The 15,406-nt window shown below is 42.4% G+C and overlaps 1 protein-coding gene across 1 annotated transcript in view; it reads right to left on the bottom strand.

Moving 5' to 3' along the window:
* prmt3 (protein arginine methyltransferase 3) overlaps positions 1-13,826 on the bottom strand; it is a 34,488-nt gene extending 20,662 nt beyond the window's left edge. The window contains exons 1-10 of the mRNA XM_028956170.1: positions 13,775-13,826; positions 13,417-13,546; positions 12,892-12,974; positions 12,746-12,795; positions 12,526-12,631; positions 12,247-12,403; positions 9,205-9,349; positions 8,030-8,095; positions 7,249-7,370; positions 5,172-5,271 (exon numbers count right to left, since the gene is read on the bottom strand). Coding sequence (XP_028812003.1) covers positions 5,172-5,271; positions 7,249-7,370; positions 8,030-8,095; positions 9,205-9,349; positions 12,247-12,403; positions 12,526-12,631; positions 12,746-12,795; positions 12,892-12,974; positions 13,417-13,546; positions 13,775-13,790 — 975 coding nt within the window. The 5' untranslated portion in view covers positions 13,791-13,826. The remainder of the gene's footprint in view (positions 1-5,171; positions 5,272-7,248; positions 7,371-8,029; positions 8,096-9,204; positions 9,350-12,246; positions 12,404-12,525; positions 12,632-12,745; positions 12,796-12,891; positions 12,975-13,416; positions 13,547-13,774) is intronic.
* Between the last annotated feature and the right edge of the window lie 1,580 nt (positions 13,827-15,406).

The raw sequence follows: 15,406 nt of genomic DNA, 5'->3' as shown, positions 1-15,406 counted from the left end.
TTACACATTAAATGAATGATCTTAGCCAGCAACCACTAATGCATGTACACACACGCATGGAAAATAACTGTTTACTGATTAAGAACATAAGTACTCTATAATGATAAAAATGCAGCACAAAGAAAGCTGTGATCAAGCAGAAACTTCAGAGAGCCAGAGCTGCATCAAATTAGACTGTCATCTCCCCAAAGTGGGGGTTTGGGGGGGGGGGGGGGGGACAGCAAACCAACATGTGGCTTTACAGCACACATCTCTCCCCTCAGTAGGTTACAGGAGAATGGCTGTCCCTTCACCCGAGACAGCCACTCCAGCTTCATAAAACACCTGGCATCAGCAAAGCCGCCCGGAGAACACGCACCGCACAATCTATCCAATTATGGCACTACAACATCAGACCCTGTCCCACGAGCACAGCCATGCGATGCGCGCACACACACACACATATGCACATACAGGAGCTGCAGTCGTCTGCCAGGATTGCCAGTTATATGAATTACCTTCTGCATGCTTTTACAAACTATTTACATATGTAAAATTTTGTGTCTCATATTTGGTTCCACATCACTATTTGCTTGGAAAAGGTTAATACTAATAATCATATATAATAAAAATAACAACAAAATAATATTTCTAAAAAAAGAGAATCTCCATCGGACATCAAACAAATCTCCAGTACACTCCATCCATGTAATTAACAATGTCAAGTCTACCATCTCTTTTATTCCAACACAATGAAGGCAATATACAACATAGGCCGTGTTTCTCATCATGGCTCAAATTCACACACATCGGCACTTGCATGAATATGTAATACAGAAGATAATGTTAATACAGTTTCTAGAGGTAAAGAAACATATATCCTGTGATTCTGTGCTTTTTATACTTAAAGCACCCTCCCCTTTGTGAAACCATATGCGGTGGGAAAAAGGAAAGAGGCGTATACGTGTGGCCCAAGAGAGAATATCTTGTCCTATTAGGAGCATCATATCTCTTAAATGAAGTATCATGAGGGAATTGCTGTGGGCAGATTATTGCTTGGCCTCAGGGACATGAGCTTCATTTACATATGAATGGGAGCAATGGAGAAGAGACACAAGCCTAGCAGACGGATAAGGAGACTGTCTTTGAGGACAATAACCAAGACCTGCTCAATATCCGTTTACATCATTAATTGACTGGAGGCCACGTCGATGCCTAGTGGGTATCACAGTTCCATATGAACCAGAAGATCCCAAAGTCACAGGTTCAAACCCGTCTTACTACCATTGCGTCCCCGAGCAAGACACTTAACCCTGAGTTGCTCCAGGGGGGACTGTCCCTTTTATATTTGTACAGAAGGGGCATTATCCTTGTGAAAGTGGGCACTGCCATCTGGAAATCCTGTTTCCATGAATGGGTGTGCTTGGTGTACAAGACCCATGATGCTTATCTGCCCATTGTATTGAGACACTGTGTGTCTTGACACCTTTTTAAGCTTTTTAGCAATTTGTGTTAAAAAGCTCCACTTTTGGATTGGACCAGATGGTGGATTTTAACCACTGCATGCTGTAACATCTTGTTAAGGATTCCTCAGTCCAGGTCGTCTACCTTGTCAAAGTCATTTGCATCCTTTCTCTTATTATGTTCTGTACTTTAAACCCGCCACCTTCAACAACTGACTGTTCACTGGCTGCCTAATATATCCACGCCTGACAGGTGCCATTACACCCAAATAATCAATGCTCCTCACTTCACCCATCAGTGGTTTAATGTTGTGGCTAATTCTTATGTGTTTTTGGGTTGTGTCGGAATGCTGATGCTGTTTATTTTTGGAATTTTCATTTGAATCCGAAATGTTTGCCAATATCCAGCTGTACCATCCATGTGTGAGACGGACTTCTTTCACAAAGCTGAGGTGAGAAACACAAGGCCAATTGAGATTGAAGATTTGAGGAGATGCATTTGAAGTGATGGATAGGACGGATCGTGGCATTATCTAGAATTAGAAATTGAGAAGCCCTGGGGGAAAATAAATAAATTGGGAAATAAAATCCTCAGGAGCACCCATCACTTATTTGCAGAGTGGTCCTGGAAGAAAAAAAACACTGCAGACGTTTGCTCATAAAAGTTGCACCGCTTGAGTCCTAATGCACCCCAAATCAGAGCAAATTGCAGTGAGTGCTACAGCTGTACCAGAAAATGAGAGTGTGTGTGTGTGTGTGTGTGTGTGCGTGTGTTGGTGCATGTGTGAGAGACAGGCCACAGGAGTCCTGAGACTGGATGAGTGATTACAGCCGTCCTCCCCACTGCGGTAAAGGCCCCTATCAGCAGGTAAGGAGGCTTTGAATGGGAAACTGCCTTTAATTCAGCGATCACAAAGTGAGCAATGACACACACACACACACACACACAATATATCTAATTAATTATATCTAATTCAAACCTAAAACCACAGAACATTCCTTTGGTCTTGGGATTTGGGGAAGTTTCTGTGAAAGATTCTATCTTATTATACATCACGACATGTTCAAATAACTTCTCCTGACTGTATTCCTTATCTGTCCATCATTTTCCACATAAGTGTCAAGAGGGAACCCCAGAATTGCAGTGGAGAAGGCTGATGTTTGAAGTTTATCGTGTGTATTTGAGCTGAAGAGGCTTGGAAGCATGAATGGTACCTGTTCTACCTTCCGTAATGTAATCACTCATCAGCCAATTAAATGCTCACACAACAGAGGGAGGGACATCATGAAAGTCAAGCTGAGCATCATTAGGATAAAGGGCCTTCAAACTTTGGCATTAAAAATAACAATAATAATAAGATCCAACGTTGTGACTTTTGCATTCCAGACAGTTCCAGGAACAATAATGTTTTTTTCTCTTTTGAGTGCTATTCAGCCAGGTGAGTTAAAGAGGCCTGGCATTATAAGCAGCAGTTTCCTCACATGTTCAGATCTTCCAGTTCTTTTCCAAACAAAGGTGAAAAGCAGAACTATCACCATGAGTGATCTCTTGGTGACAACCTTTATTTACGGTCCTGCTAATGTCCTGTCAGCCCCTCTATACCTGAGTGTGTGTCAAGTCATCCTCTCTCTTTCCATCTTATCTCCACCGCTCCTGTTTGTTTTTCCCCCCTGTGCTTAAAGTACAGATCAATTCGGTGAGTTATGAAATGACAAGATGCCACCTTTGAGCCGTCTTTCAAACTGCTTGGTGGCTTCTGCAGAAAATGACCTTAGCTGATGTGTTCACATACCCACAAATGGTTTTTTTTTGTAAAAAGTCTTCTCTGACTCTCAACACCATGACAATTCCAAGGACCACCGCTTGCGGGCCCAAAAATATTTAAGATATTTACAATGCGGTGTACTTAGCACTGGTGGAAACAGTGACCCAAATCTCCCATAATACTACTGCACAGTATTTATCAGTCTTCGTAATTATAATAACACTTTTATAAATCAACCAACTTAAATATGTACAAAAATATAGATGGAAGGATAATGAAGGAGTAAATCGTTGTATTAGTTTTGTAATAAGTTGTTCACAGCAATATAAAATCAAAACAAAAAAAAACTGTGGTGTTGTACAGAAATTATGCAATGACTGTAACGAACAAACAAAATAGTGCAAAAACATCCTTGAAAACGGGGAAAAAAAAGAAAAAAAAAAGAGGTGGCCCGTCCCTCTGTTTTTCACCACTGTAACGAAAGTGAAAAAGTGAAAGTGAAGTGATTGTCATTGTGATACACTGCAGCACAGCACATGGTGCACACAATAAAATGTGTCCTCTGCTTTTAACCATTGGCAGCCACTGCTCCTAAAAGCAAAATTCAGCAACACAGTCCAAGTTCCCTGGTGTCGATTCCAACGCTTCTTTCTGCTCCTGGCAAACATGAAAATGACCTACTTTTCCCACTGCCTACTGGCTCATTTGGAGGGGACTAAGCTGGCAGAAAGAGTCCACCTCTGTGAGTGGGCCACTCACAGCCAGAGCAGTGATGTATTACATCTTTCACTCTGAACTGAGCCTGAAAATAAGAGTGATGGACGCAGTGCATTTCACTTGTATTTTGCCTGAACGTTCTACCAAAAGATCTAAAAGATGCAGCGTATCAAATCAAGTCTAAAATCAATGCAGCACAGTTAAAAATAGGAACTTTTCCAAATAAGTTATCACATAGCATTGCATTATATGAATAAAACAATGATAGTCTTAAGGAAATCCATTGTGCCACACAATATTCCTGAGATCTGCAAACATTTCACCCTCAACATCCAACGTAAGCAATGTCTATGGAAGCCATACACTATCAATAAAGCCCATGACCCTCCAGACAGGAGCATGGGCCAGTACCGCCATGCCATGGAGATGAAAAGTGACGGGGCAGTCCTCAGATTTATTACTGCCGGTAGAGTTTACGCCATGGACGATTATGTCCCCTATCTCTCATCATTCCACATTGCTGTCGCCCTGCAGAATTTCAATTTGCCCAGATCGCCAGAAGGACCGGCCATGCTCTGAGAACCTTGACGAAGCCTCGGAATTCTGGGACGCTGTCAGATGAGTTGGATAAGAGATGGTGAAAGAATGCAGACTCTGCTAATCTACATTTACAACATGACTATGACATGATACGGCATAAAGGTCTAGATGAGATGGGCAGGAGTCACATTTGTGAGGTTACACCATGTTGTGGTGTCAAAATCTGTGCAAACAATTCTGTACACCAACATATGGTTCATGGTTCTACTTCATGCTTCACGCTGAGAGGTCATGGCGGATATGCCCTCCTATCAGAAAGCAGTGGTGTCAATGTGGTGTCAGGGTTGTGTAGTTAACACTTTATATATTGTTACAATCTGCATGTTGTTTCTGATGCCAGGAGCAGTGAAAGAAGGATAATAAAATGGAAGATCTTTCCTTAATCAGACCTTTCATGGAGAGGACATAGAACCATACTACTCTGTATTATTCCCTCAGAGTGATTTCAAAATTATTATTGTTATACCCTGTAATTTCTTTAAAAATTACACTAGGAGTAGTACTCAAAGGTGGCAGCCAATCAGATTTCACATCCAAAATTAGTCCAATAGTTGCCTAAAATCACTCGTATTTGTATTTAATACAAACACAAATTTAAGTCCACAGGATATAAAAAAAAAAAAAAAAAAAAAAAAACACCACTTACCATCCACTCAGAGATGATAATGTCAACTTTATCCACAGGCAGATTAACCTCCTCTATCCTGCCTTTTATAAGCGTGATGGTGTCCTCCAGGTTGTTCAGTCTGAGGGAAGGAAGGAAATTCATCTTTTAAAGTAATGCACGAAGCATAAAAACATGCAGGCTGGATGTGAAATTACAATGCTGCAGGATAAAAGCGATCAAAATGCTAAAGGTTATCAATGATCAATGACAAATTCACTTTTGACAACAATAAAAACGGCCACTCTGTCCTTCAAGTCTACCACTAAAATAAATTAGCCAGTCATTTGTGTGGCTGCGGATTCTTAATGGCGAACGCTAATTACACTCATTTTAGAGGTGCAGATGGAGACAAGTCTCCTCCAGCGCGGCTGCTAATCTATCTACATTATGCTGGACAACGGGACGCAAAGTCTCCTCAGCTGACCTCTTACAGCAGAGTCAGGGCAACACTATCGAGACAAAGCCACTGCCCGTCAGTGTGCGAGTATGAGCATCGGCGTAAGGTACAGGTTCGAGTAGTCAAACCTGTTATTTATTTTATTTTAAAACCACTTTTTTTTTTTTTGGACCGGCAACCCTGGGTATCAATCTCTCTAAATACTCCATTATCATGACAGCTAATGTTACTGGGGACAGAGCAATTACTCAGGACCGCTCGGCGCATTTCTGCCCAGGCGATTCTTATCTGTGGCCCTCCACACTATCGCATTCTCCCAGAGTTCCCATTGTCTCTCTCTCTCACTCTCTCTCTCCCTCCCCGCGACCCGCCCGCTCGCTCGCTCGCCCATTCTCGCAGGACTGTATTAGTGAGGGGAAGCACTGTAATCTCATTACAGGGGTAATTTAGAGGACACTGTTAGAAAGAGCGGGAGCCACATGGATCGAGAGTGAAAAGGCGCTGGGGAGGTGAAGAGCCGTTCACCGCGAAAGGCCACGTTTTCCCTTCTCTTTCTATAGATCTGCCAATCCCATGTCCCAGTGGATAGGTCAGCATTTAGAGAGCAATGTGGACAATACAACAGCAAAGAGGTTGTTCTTTTGTGCATGAACTACACATTTAATAATTAATCATAACATCAATGCATGGATGAAACTTGAGTTGAACTGTTATGTTCAAGTTTTATGAGACAGCATATTTCTCATAAAACAGTAAAAGTGTGGCGTTAACAATGACCACGCCCATGAACATCCACACGCACCTAATGAAAAAAAATGATCTTTTATTGCTGTGGGGTCATTTAAGGGATAGGACGGGCTGAGAGACCCCATGCCGGAGCAAAGAAAAAGCCAGGGGCCGAGATTCAGCAGGGTGTGCTACTCCCACGGTGGCCCGCTGAACTGTAAAATTAAACTTGCAGTTCCTTTACGTTCCGGCGTCGGCCTCCACTACCTCCTCGTGCATAATAACCACAGTAATCATAACCGTAGCTCAAAACAAAGAGGCACCCCAAGCTGTGAAGGTAGCGGCACAGTGGCCGGGGTAAATGGCTCAGTCAGGAGCGCTGATGAATGTGAAAGGCGATGGTGCAGTAGGAAGGAGTTGCATTGTAGAATAATCAGAGCAGGCTGCCGTGGCACTTCAATTATGAGTTTTTTATACATTTTATATATATATAAAAACAACCACGGGGGGGGGGGGGGGTGTGCAGGGCTACGGAGAACCCTGAACCTCTGCTGATTATCAGTGAAGACATGGTGAAAAGGCGGTATTTCTGCTGGATTTCTTGATTATATCGCTGACAATCTTATTGAGTCCTTGTGGGTACAGAATATGGAATAAAACAACCCAGTCAAGTCTTTTTGGGGTTTTAACAATGCATTTCGAAAATGAACCCCTTCTACTTGGAAGCTCGGTATTATATTGGATATCATTTTTCAGAAGGCAACATGAGCATCATTAGTTTCTTAGTTAGGTGTCAGTAAGTAATCTTATTAGCACTCTATAATGCGATTATGATGCCAATCAGGTTAAATCCAACATCAGACAGAAAAACTCGTAACAAACACGTATGCTGATACCTCGCAACAATTTTGATTCATTTGTCAGTTTGCTCACCTCACTATGTCCATGGCCTGGTAGACGATCTCTGATTGGTCAACCCCAATGACTTTCCGGGCACCTGCCCTGGCAGCAAACATTGAAAGTATTCCAGTGCCGCAGCCCACGTCCAGCACCACCTACAGGCCAGGAGGAGAAAGAACAGCGACAGCCTCGTCAAAAAGCAGAGCGAGAACGCGCCCCCTGCTCTGCCAGCTTGTCCTTGCCATCCCCCTGCTGCGGAGATGTGTAATAAGGGAGCGGGAGGCGTTCATCATGCTGACAGGGTCGCATCGGCTGGGCGAACTCGGCCCCATTCGGCGGCGCCGCTGCTCCGATCGCTGAGATAAGCCCCTGCGCTCTCACACCCCCGCTACAGCACAACAGCCATGTCCCGAAAATCACACATGCTTTCAGCCTGATACTCACCGGCCTACTCCAGCCATCATCAGCATATAACGAATGAGCTTCTATACGAGCAATGTTCACACAAATGTGTGTGTGTGTGTATAATATATATGAGCGGAGGAGGGGTGTAGTTGCTCTCCTCCTGTTATCAGTCCTCTGCAGTCCACTGGATAGACGCAGTTGAAAAACGTTTTGGCGTGTAATAAAGTCGGAGAGTTTTAAATCAGCCCTGTCATCATATTGTTACCCATATTCCTTTACCCCCCCAAACACACACACACACACACCCTAGCCCATTCCTTCCCCATTTTCTCCTCCTATCCACAAACCAAAGAGGGAATATGCAGGAAAAAAGGCGTGGCATCCGGGCCGACCCGAGCTCACACTTCACCTTGTCCTTGAAGACGTCCTGATTCAGGTATATGAAGTCTCTGTAGCTCTCGGTGCGCACCTTATCCTGCAACAATGGGAAATAAGTAATGATGGCACTTTTCCATTAAAAAAGGACGGACAGCTCACATTCACACACGTGAGTGATAGTCTACGGACAACCTCATTTATCAGGGCAAAATCACAAGTCGGAAAGGAGGCCATCAATAGGACAGCAGGTCAACACATCTCCACCTTTGTGGATGGCGAGGCTGAACACGAGCAGGTAACAAGCTGCCGCAAAAATGCGAGTGTGGGTTCGAGAGCCAAATTCAGTTAATATTCAATTCCGTTGGTACGAGGCTGAGAAGGTTGACATTAATGTTGAATCTGAAATCGGAATTGTGACACTTTCTGCTGTGCCAGCATAACGAGCCACGAGCCGCTAATTACTCTGCCAGTCATTTTAGGACCCGCCCACGCAATTTAAGAGACGGCGCTAACACCCAGTACATGACACTTACTACCGACCAGTTTTATTCTAATAAAAGACCAAGTACGATTTGGCATTAATATACTTCAAAACCAATCAATTTAGGATCTAAAAGTAAATGAAAAAATCACATTAAAAAAACATTTAATAACATTTTTGGAGATAAAAAAAAAAAAAAAAAATCACTGACTTATGATGATGCAACAAAAGTTTGAAGGAATGAAGTAGTTAAGAAATAAATATGTGGCAGTGAGGGCGGGGTGTGTGACGCACAAAGCCCCTATACTCCAACGTACGTTCACGTCTGAGTGTTCGGATGGGAGCTTTATAGGAGCCATTACTAGCGTCAGCTTCGTACTGCACCAGCAGCCCTCTCTCCTTCAGGGGGGTTGATGGGACTTTGAGGTCTGACGTTAACTCTGGATTAACGTAAAGAGCGCTGCGGGCCAATCACAGTCGGGCAAACGGGTCGCGAATGTACTGCAGTGAGAAAGGTCTTCGGCCCGCCCACCCACCCCCCTCTTCCCGCATGTTCCCCACCCTTGCACAGGCGTACAAAAAAAAAACATCTGGTAGAACACCAGTAATTTTGGTGCTAAAAGTAAAACAGTGCAGTGCAATGTGCATGTTATGAGACATTAGTGGTTGTAAAAACTTTTGGACCAAAAATGGACCAAATCTTGGCTCCAGGTCCACTGCCGCACCTTGAGCATCTCTTCATGGATGCTGTAGTGACCGTACGAGCTGAAGTAGGCCTCGTCCTCATCCTCCCTCAACTCAGCGATGGGCCCGGCAGCTGAGGAGACGCGAGTGGTGTCAGCGTTCAGAACCAGATCCTGGGCCAGCAGCCTGCGGCCAGACACAAAGGGACAAGGAAGCATGTGGTCTGAGCGCATGGGCACGCTTCTCGCTCACGTTCAAATTACTGCAGTGGAATTTTCCCTACGCTTTGCTCTGCACTATGGGATACGTGCTCAAGACCTAGAGCCTGCCCTCTGCTGGTGGTGTTGCATAAAAACAAGGCATTTTTTTAGCATATTGACACAAGTAAAAAAAAAATTTACATTTACGGCATTTATCAGACGCCCTTATCCAGAGTGACTTACAATCAGTAGTTACAGGGACAGTCACCCTGGAGACACTTAACCCCCTTGGAGAAAGTGGGTTTCAACCTGTGACTTTGTGGCCTTCTGGTTCAAAGGCGAGTGTGTTACATACTAGGATACTACCAGTTTCTAAAAGTTCTTTTCACAGCAGAGATCACTGAACATAAATAACCTGTTATCATTTTGTATATACAGGGAGTGCATAATTATTAGGCAAATGAGTATTTTGTCCACATCATCCTCTTCATGCATGTTGTCTTACTCCAAGCTGTATAGGCTCGAAAGCCTACTACCAATTAAGCATATTAGGTGATGTGCATCTCTGTAATGAGAAGGGGTGTGGTCTAATGACATCAACACCCTATATCAGGTGTGCATAATTATTAGACAACTTCCTTTCCTTTGGCAAAATGGGTCAAAAGAAGGACTTGACAGGCTCAGAAAAGTCAAAAATAGTGAGATATCTTGCAGAGGGATGCAGCACTCTTAAAATTGCAAAGCTTCTGAAGCGTGATCATCAAACAATCAAGCGTTTCATTCAAAATAGTCAACAGGGTCGCAAGAAGCTTGTGGAAAAACCAAGGCACAAAATAACTGCCCATGAACTGAGAAAAGTCAAGCGTGCAGCTGCCAAGATGCCACTTGCCACCAGTTTGGCCATATTTCAGAGCTGCAACATCACTGGAGTGCCCAAAAGCACAAGGTGTGCAATACTCAGAGACATGGCCAAGGTAAGAAAGGCTGAAAGACGACCACCACTGAACAAGACGCACAAGCTGAAACGTCAAGACTGGGCCAAGAAATATCTCAAGACTGATTTTTCTAAGGTTTTATGGACTGATGAAATGAGAGTGAGTCTTGATGGGCCAGATGGATGGGCCCGTGGCTGGATTGGTAAAGGGCAGAGAGCTCCAGTCTGACTCAGACGCCAGCAAGGTGGAGGTGGAGTACTGGTTTGGGCTGGTATCATCAAAGATGAGCTTGTGGGGCCTTTTCGGGTTGAGGATGGAGTCAAGCTCAACTCTCAGTCCTACTGCCTACTTCTTCAAGCAGTGGTACAGGAAGTCTGCATCCTTCAAGAAAAACATGATTTTCATGCAAGACAATGCTCCATAACACATGTCCAAGTACTCCACAGCGTGGCTGGCAAGAAAGGGTATAAAAGAAGAAAAACTAATGACATGGCCTCCTTGTTCACCTGATCTGAACCCCATTGAGAACCTGTGGTCCATCATCAAATGTGAGATTTACAAGGAGGGAAAACAGTACACCTCTCTGAACAGTGTCTGGGAGGCTGTGGTTGCTGCTGCACACAATGTTGATGGAGAACAGATCAAAACACTGACAGAATCCATGGATGGCAGGCTTTTGAGTGTCCTTGCAAAGAAAGGTGGCTATACTGGTCTCTGATTTGTTTTTGTTTTGTTTTTGAATGTCAGAAATGTATATTTGTGAATGTGGAGATGTTATATTGGTTTCACTGGTAAAAATAAATAATTGAAATGGGTATATATTTGTTTTTTGTTAAGTTGCCTAATAATTATGCACAGTAATAATCACCTGCACACACAGATATCCCCCTAAAATAGCTAAAAATAAAAACAAACTAAAAACTACTTCCAAAAACATTCAGCTTTGATATTAATGAGTTTTTTGGGTTCATTGAGAACATGGTGGTTGTTCAATAATAAAATTATTCCTCAAAAATACAACTTGCCTAATAATTCTGCACTGTATAAGTCTGTTAGAATTCAGTCAACTGAGTGAGCAAATATAGAAATAAATGAATGCAATCTTAAAAACTTGGGGAAAACAATTCTCTAGCTAAATCTGGCTTTATAATTCTTTCATGTTAATGAGTTGGCAATCCCCAAAGTCCTCCAGCCACACCGTATACAGGATGCCTTTTACTTTGTTAAATTGGAAGGGATTAAACTTTCACTTTGAGGGTTCCCTCAAAACTTTCAGAAATATATGGGGTCCCCTTTTGGATCTGGTTCAGGTTTCTGGTTCTGTTCCTGTGTGATGCAGTTTACTAGGTGGGTTTTTGTCAGTAAAGGCTTGTGGAGGGGACTGTGAGCTGTTTTTTAAAAATTATTATTATTCATTTGCTTTGTTTTACTTTTTCTCTGTTGGTGGTGAACATGGGAGGGAGGATGTTTGTTCAACATGTTTCTTGAAACTTTTTGAATACGATATATTCTGTTATCATTTCAATAAAAAAGGGTCACAGGGTCTCCGATCCCAATCAACTCTATTCTCCATTGTTGTCCCTGGCTGGTGGAACAACTTGCCCTGCTCCATTCGACTAGCCAAAACTACTACCACCTTTAAGAAGCAGTTGAAAACCCACTTATTCAAAAAGTATTTCAGACGAATCTAACACTTACACACGCATATGCACAAAATTAAACCAAAAAAATAATGATCTCTTTTTTTTCTTCGTCTAGCACTTAACAACTTCCGAGCATGTTAGGCCTTATCAGGGCTCTTAGTTTTGTAAACTCAAAATCTATAGAAATCGAACGAGAATTGCTGGTGTCTGCTGAACCTTATTTTTTCTCAGTGTACAAAAAAATGAGAAATCAATAAGGTAACAGAAAGTTCAACTAAAACAGTCCCAATTTTTCTGTCACTAACTTGAGTTTGTGCAGGTCTTGCATGGCCATCGCCAGGGCTTCCTCTGACCGCAGCGCTCTCTCCTCGGCCTGCTGGGACCTCACAAGAAGGTCGGTCAACTGTTCTCCATCAGACTTGCCAACCACCATGACCTCTGGTCCACACAACTCTTCCAGATCTTAAGGAACACAAAGGTGTACAGTGAGCAAGTTTAGCAATTAATTTCCCAGTCATCTGTACAGTAAAAAGATTTCACTGCTTTACAGCTTTTTCATATAGTTATTTAATAGACTTTCGTACCAATCTGAAGTAAAGGGTCATCTGGCAAAACTGGCTTCATATAGTCATCGTTTTCCCAGGGACAGGCGCCATCCAAAATGTGTTTTAAACTGTCTGAGCTGCACTTCTATCAGACAACAATAAACAAATGAAAATGAATTTATTTCATTAGTTCATTTCTGATAAGCGAGTTTCTGATAAATTTGAAAAGTGCATGAAAATATTCCCTCCATGGGCTTACCACAGATCTGATATAGTTTATCATTTTGATATAACCGTAATCACCAAGTCCTGCAAAGGAGTATGTATTTTAAAAATGTTAATGACAGGAAAATGGCACAAGGCATGCTGTAGTTTTTAATGTGGCTGCACTTCTTTATAACTTACTGTGCCTTTTAACCAGATCTGGGATGCTCACGCCATGATTAGCCTGACAGTGTTGTAATGTGACTGCAACAGAGTTCATCAGTCTGTTTGGAAGGAAATAAAAATCATATATAATCATAAATATTTGGCTTTGTTTAAATTTTTTGGCTTACTATACAAATTCACCTGCTTTGTTTCATTGTAACAAAATCACACCAGTCTTCCCCTTTTGCAATAGCACAGAAAATGTATACATATTCATACAGACATCTGTAACAGCCATAAAACCAGGTATTATTTATCTTAGATCACAGTTTTCACCATGTTGTCTCTTTAAGATGGTGAAAGTGAAAAGTGGCACCTCAGTGGCACCTCAGGCGGATCAGGATTCGAACCGGCAACCTTCTGATTACGGAGCCGCTTCCTTAAGCGTTAGGCCACCACTACACCCTGTGATGTCTTTGCCTTTAGATTCGATTCGGACGTTTGCTGCAAAGGAGCTAATAATGTACGTAATAGTCAACTCGAACTGTCCCTGGGACCCACCTGTCACAGAAGAGACAGGTCACAGCCACGTCTGCATTCTCGTCCATCCACTGCCACTGCTCCTCATCATCATCATCCTCAGTGTCCGACAAATCGGGTACCTCGCAGTCCTCGGCTGCACCATCGTGGTCTGTCGGACATAAGCACGCTTTCATCACACCAACGTTAACTGCTGTTAACAAAGCTATTGTGCAGGGAAAAATGGGAACTTCAGCTACAGCAAGTCCATCGCATTCAAATTCGCTTGACCAGCCACTTTCCACAAAGACGTAAAAAAATATATCTGATCATTTTTTACATATATGCCAAATTAAGTACTGAAATACCAAGATGTTTATTTTCCTGTGTTCACGTGTACCTATGTATTCCGCCATGCTGTTTCCACGAGCTGTACCTTCCGGGTGTTGTTGCCAGGTCTAACACGGAAAATATATCAACTTGTGAAAGTATAAATTAAAATACGGAACGAAATTCATATAGTGTATGTATAGACATCTTGTGCACAAACTATTTTTACAAACTAGGTAAGGTGATCTAATTTGTGCAACCTTTAAATTGTAATGGATAAACAAAAACATGCATATTAAGCCAACATGGCAACGTCCGCCTCACGTCACACAATAGCCGAGTGCGATTACAGGTTGCAAACACTAGATGTCGCAAAATATGATCGGCTGAAGCTAAATTATTCATTAAACTAGGGGTTTGAACAGAGTATCTTGTAACGCTCCTCTGTGCTATTATGAGAAAGAAAGCGTTCACGGAGGGCAAACTTACATTTAATTTGTATTCAAGGGGAAATGAAACATGGCAAACAGAAAACATACATATTCTCTGCCACTGTGTCTTGTATAATTACGTTGTGTAGTGTAAATATGTAGCATACATTTTTTATGTTTAAAAAAAATTAGCTAATATTATGAACTGAACTAATATTCTAATATTCTGAACTGAACTAATAAAACTGAACTAATATTCATTCCAGCAGATTCTTCACCACATCAGGATCTTGCTATTTACCTGGACAACTCACAGCTCTCTCCTTCTACAACAGCCCGCAACCTTGGAGTAACAATAGACAACCAACAGTCCTCCTATCCACTCCTTCTCGACTCACATCAGCAATCTTTCCCACTCATGTAGATTCCTTCTCTACAATATCAGACGAATACGCCCTTATCTGTCAACACAGGCCACCCAGATACTGGTTCAGTCCTTAGTAATCTCAAGACTGGACTAATGCAACTCCCTTCTAGCTGATCTACCACTATGTACCATCCAACCTCTACAACTAATACAAAATGCAGCAGCATGACTGATCTTCAACCTCCCCAAATTCTCCCACATCACCCCTCTGCTACGTTCCCTCCACTGGCTCCCAGTAGCTGCACGCATCAGGTTCAAAATGCTGATGCTGGCCTACAAAGCCAAACATGGAGTAGCACCATCCTACCTCACAGCCCTTATTACACCTTGCACTGCACCTCGTATACTCCGAGCCTCCAGTACTGCTCGCCTGGTTCCTCCATCTCTGAAGGTAAAAGGAAAACATTCAGCTAGACTCTTCTCCGTCTTGGCCCCTCGGTGGTGGAATGGGCTGGTTGTCTGATCAGAACAGCTCAGTCATTGAGCACAAGACCTTTCTCTTTAGAGAATATTTAGATGAACATGTAACGTTCTTATTGTCTAACTTATGTACAGAATCTACAACGAGAGTGAATAAAAAGGTTGTATTCATAGTTGAGGGTCCTAGTGAACCAGAATTAATCACTTGATCGATGGTAACTTGGAAGCACGTTGTAAGTCACTCTGGATAAGCGTGGCTTCCAAATGCCTTTAATGTAAATGTATTGGTTACCTAGATGAAAGACTAAAAATGCTTCATGATATGTTTGTTTTAGTTACTAGGATAGATTTGTAGTTAGACATGGTAATTTTACAATGGTATAATGCTGTATGAAAACAATTGCACATAATGTAGTAAATAAAG

This window comes from Denticeps clupeoides, chromosome 16 (genome assembly GCF_900700375.1).
Source record: "Denticeps clupeoides chromosome 16, fDenClu1.1, whole genome shotgun sequence".
NCBI lineage: Eukaryota > Metazoa > Chordata > Actinopteri > Clupeiformes > Denticipitidae > Denticeps > Denticeps clupeoides.
The sequence above is the reverse complement of the archived record's forward strand: the minus strand, read 5'-3'. Positions and strand labels throughout refer to the sequence as shown.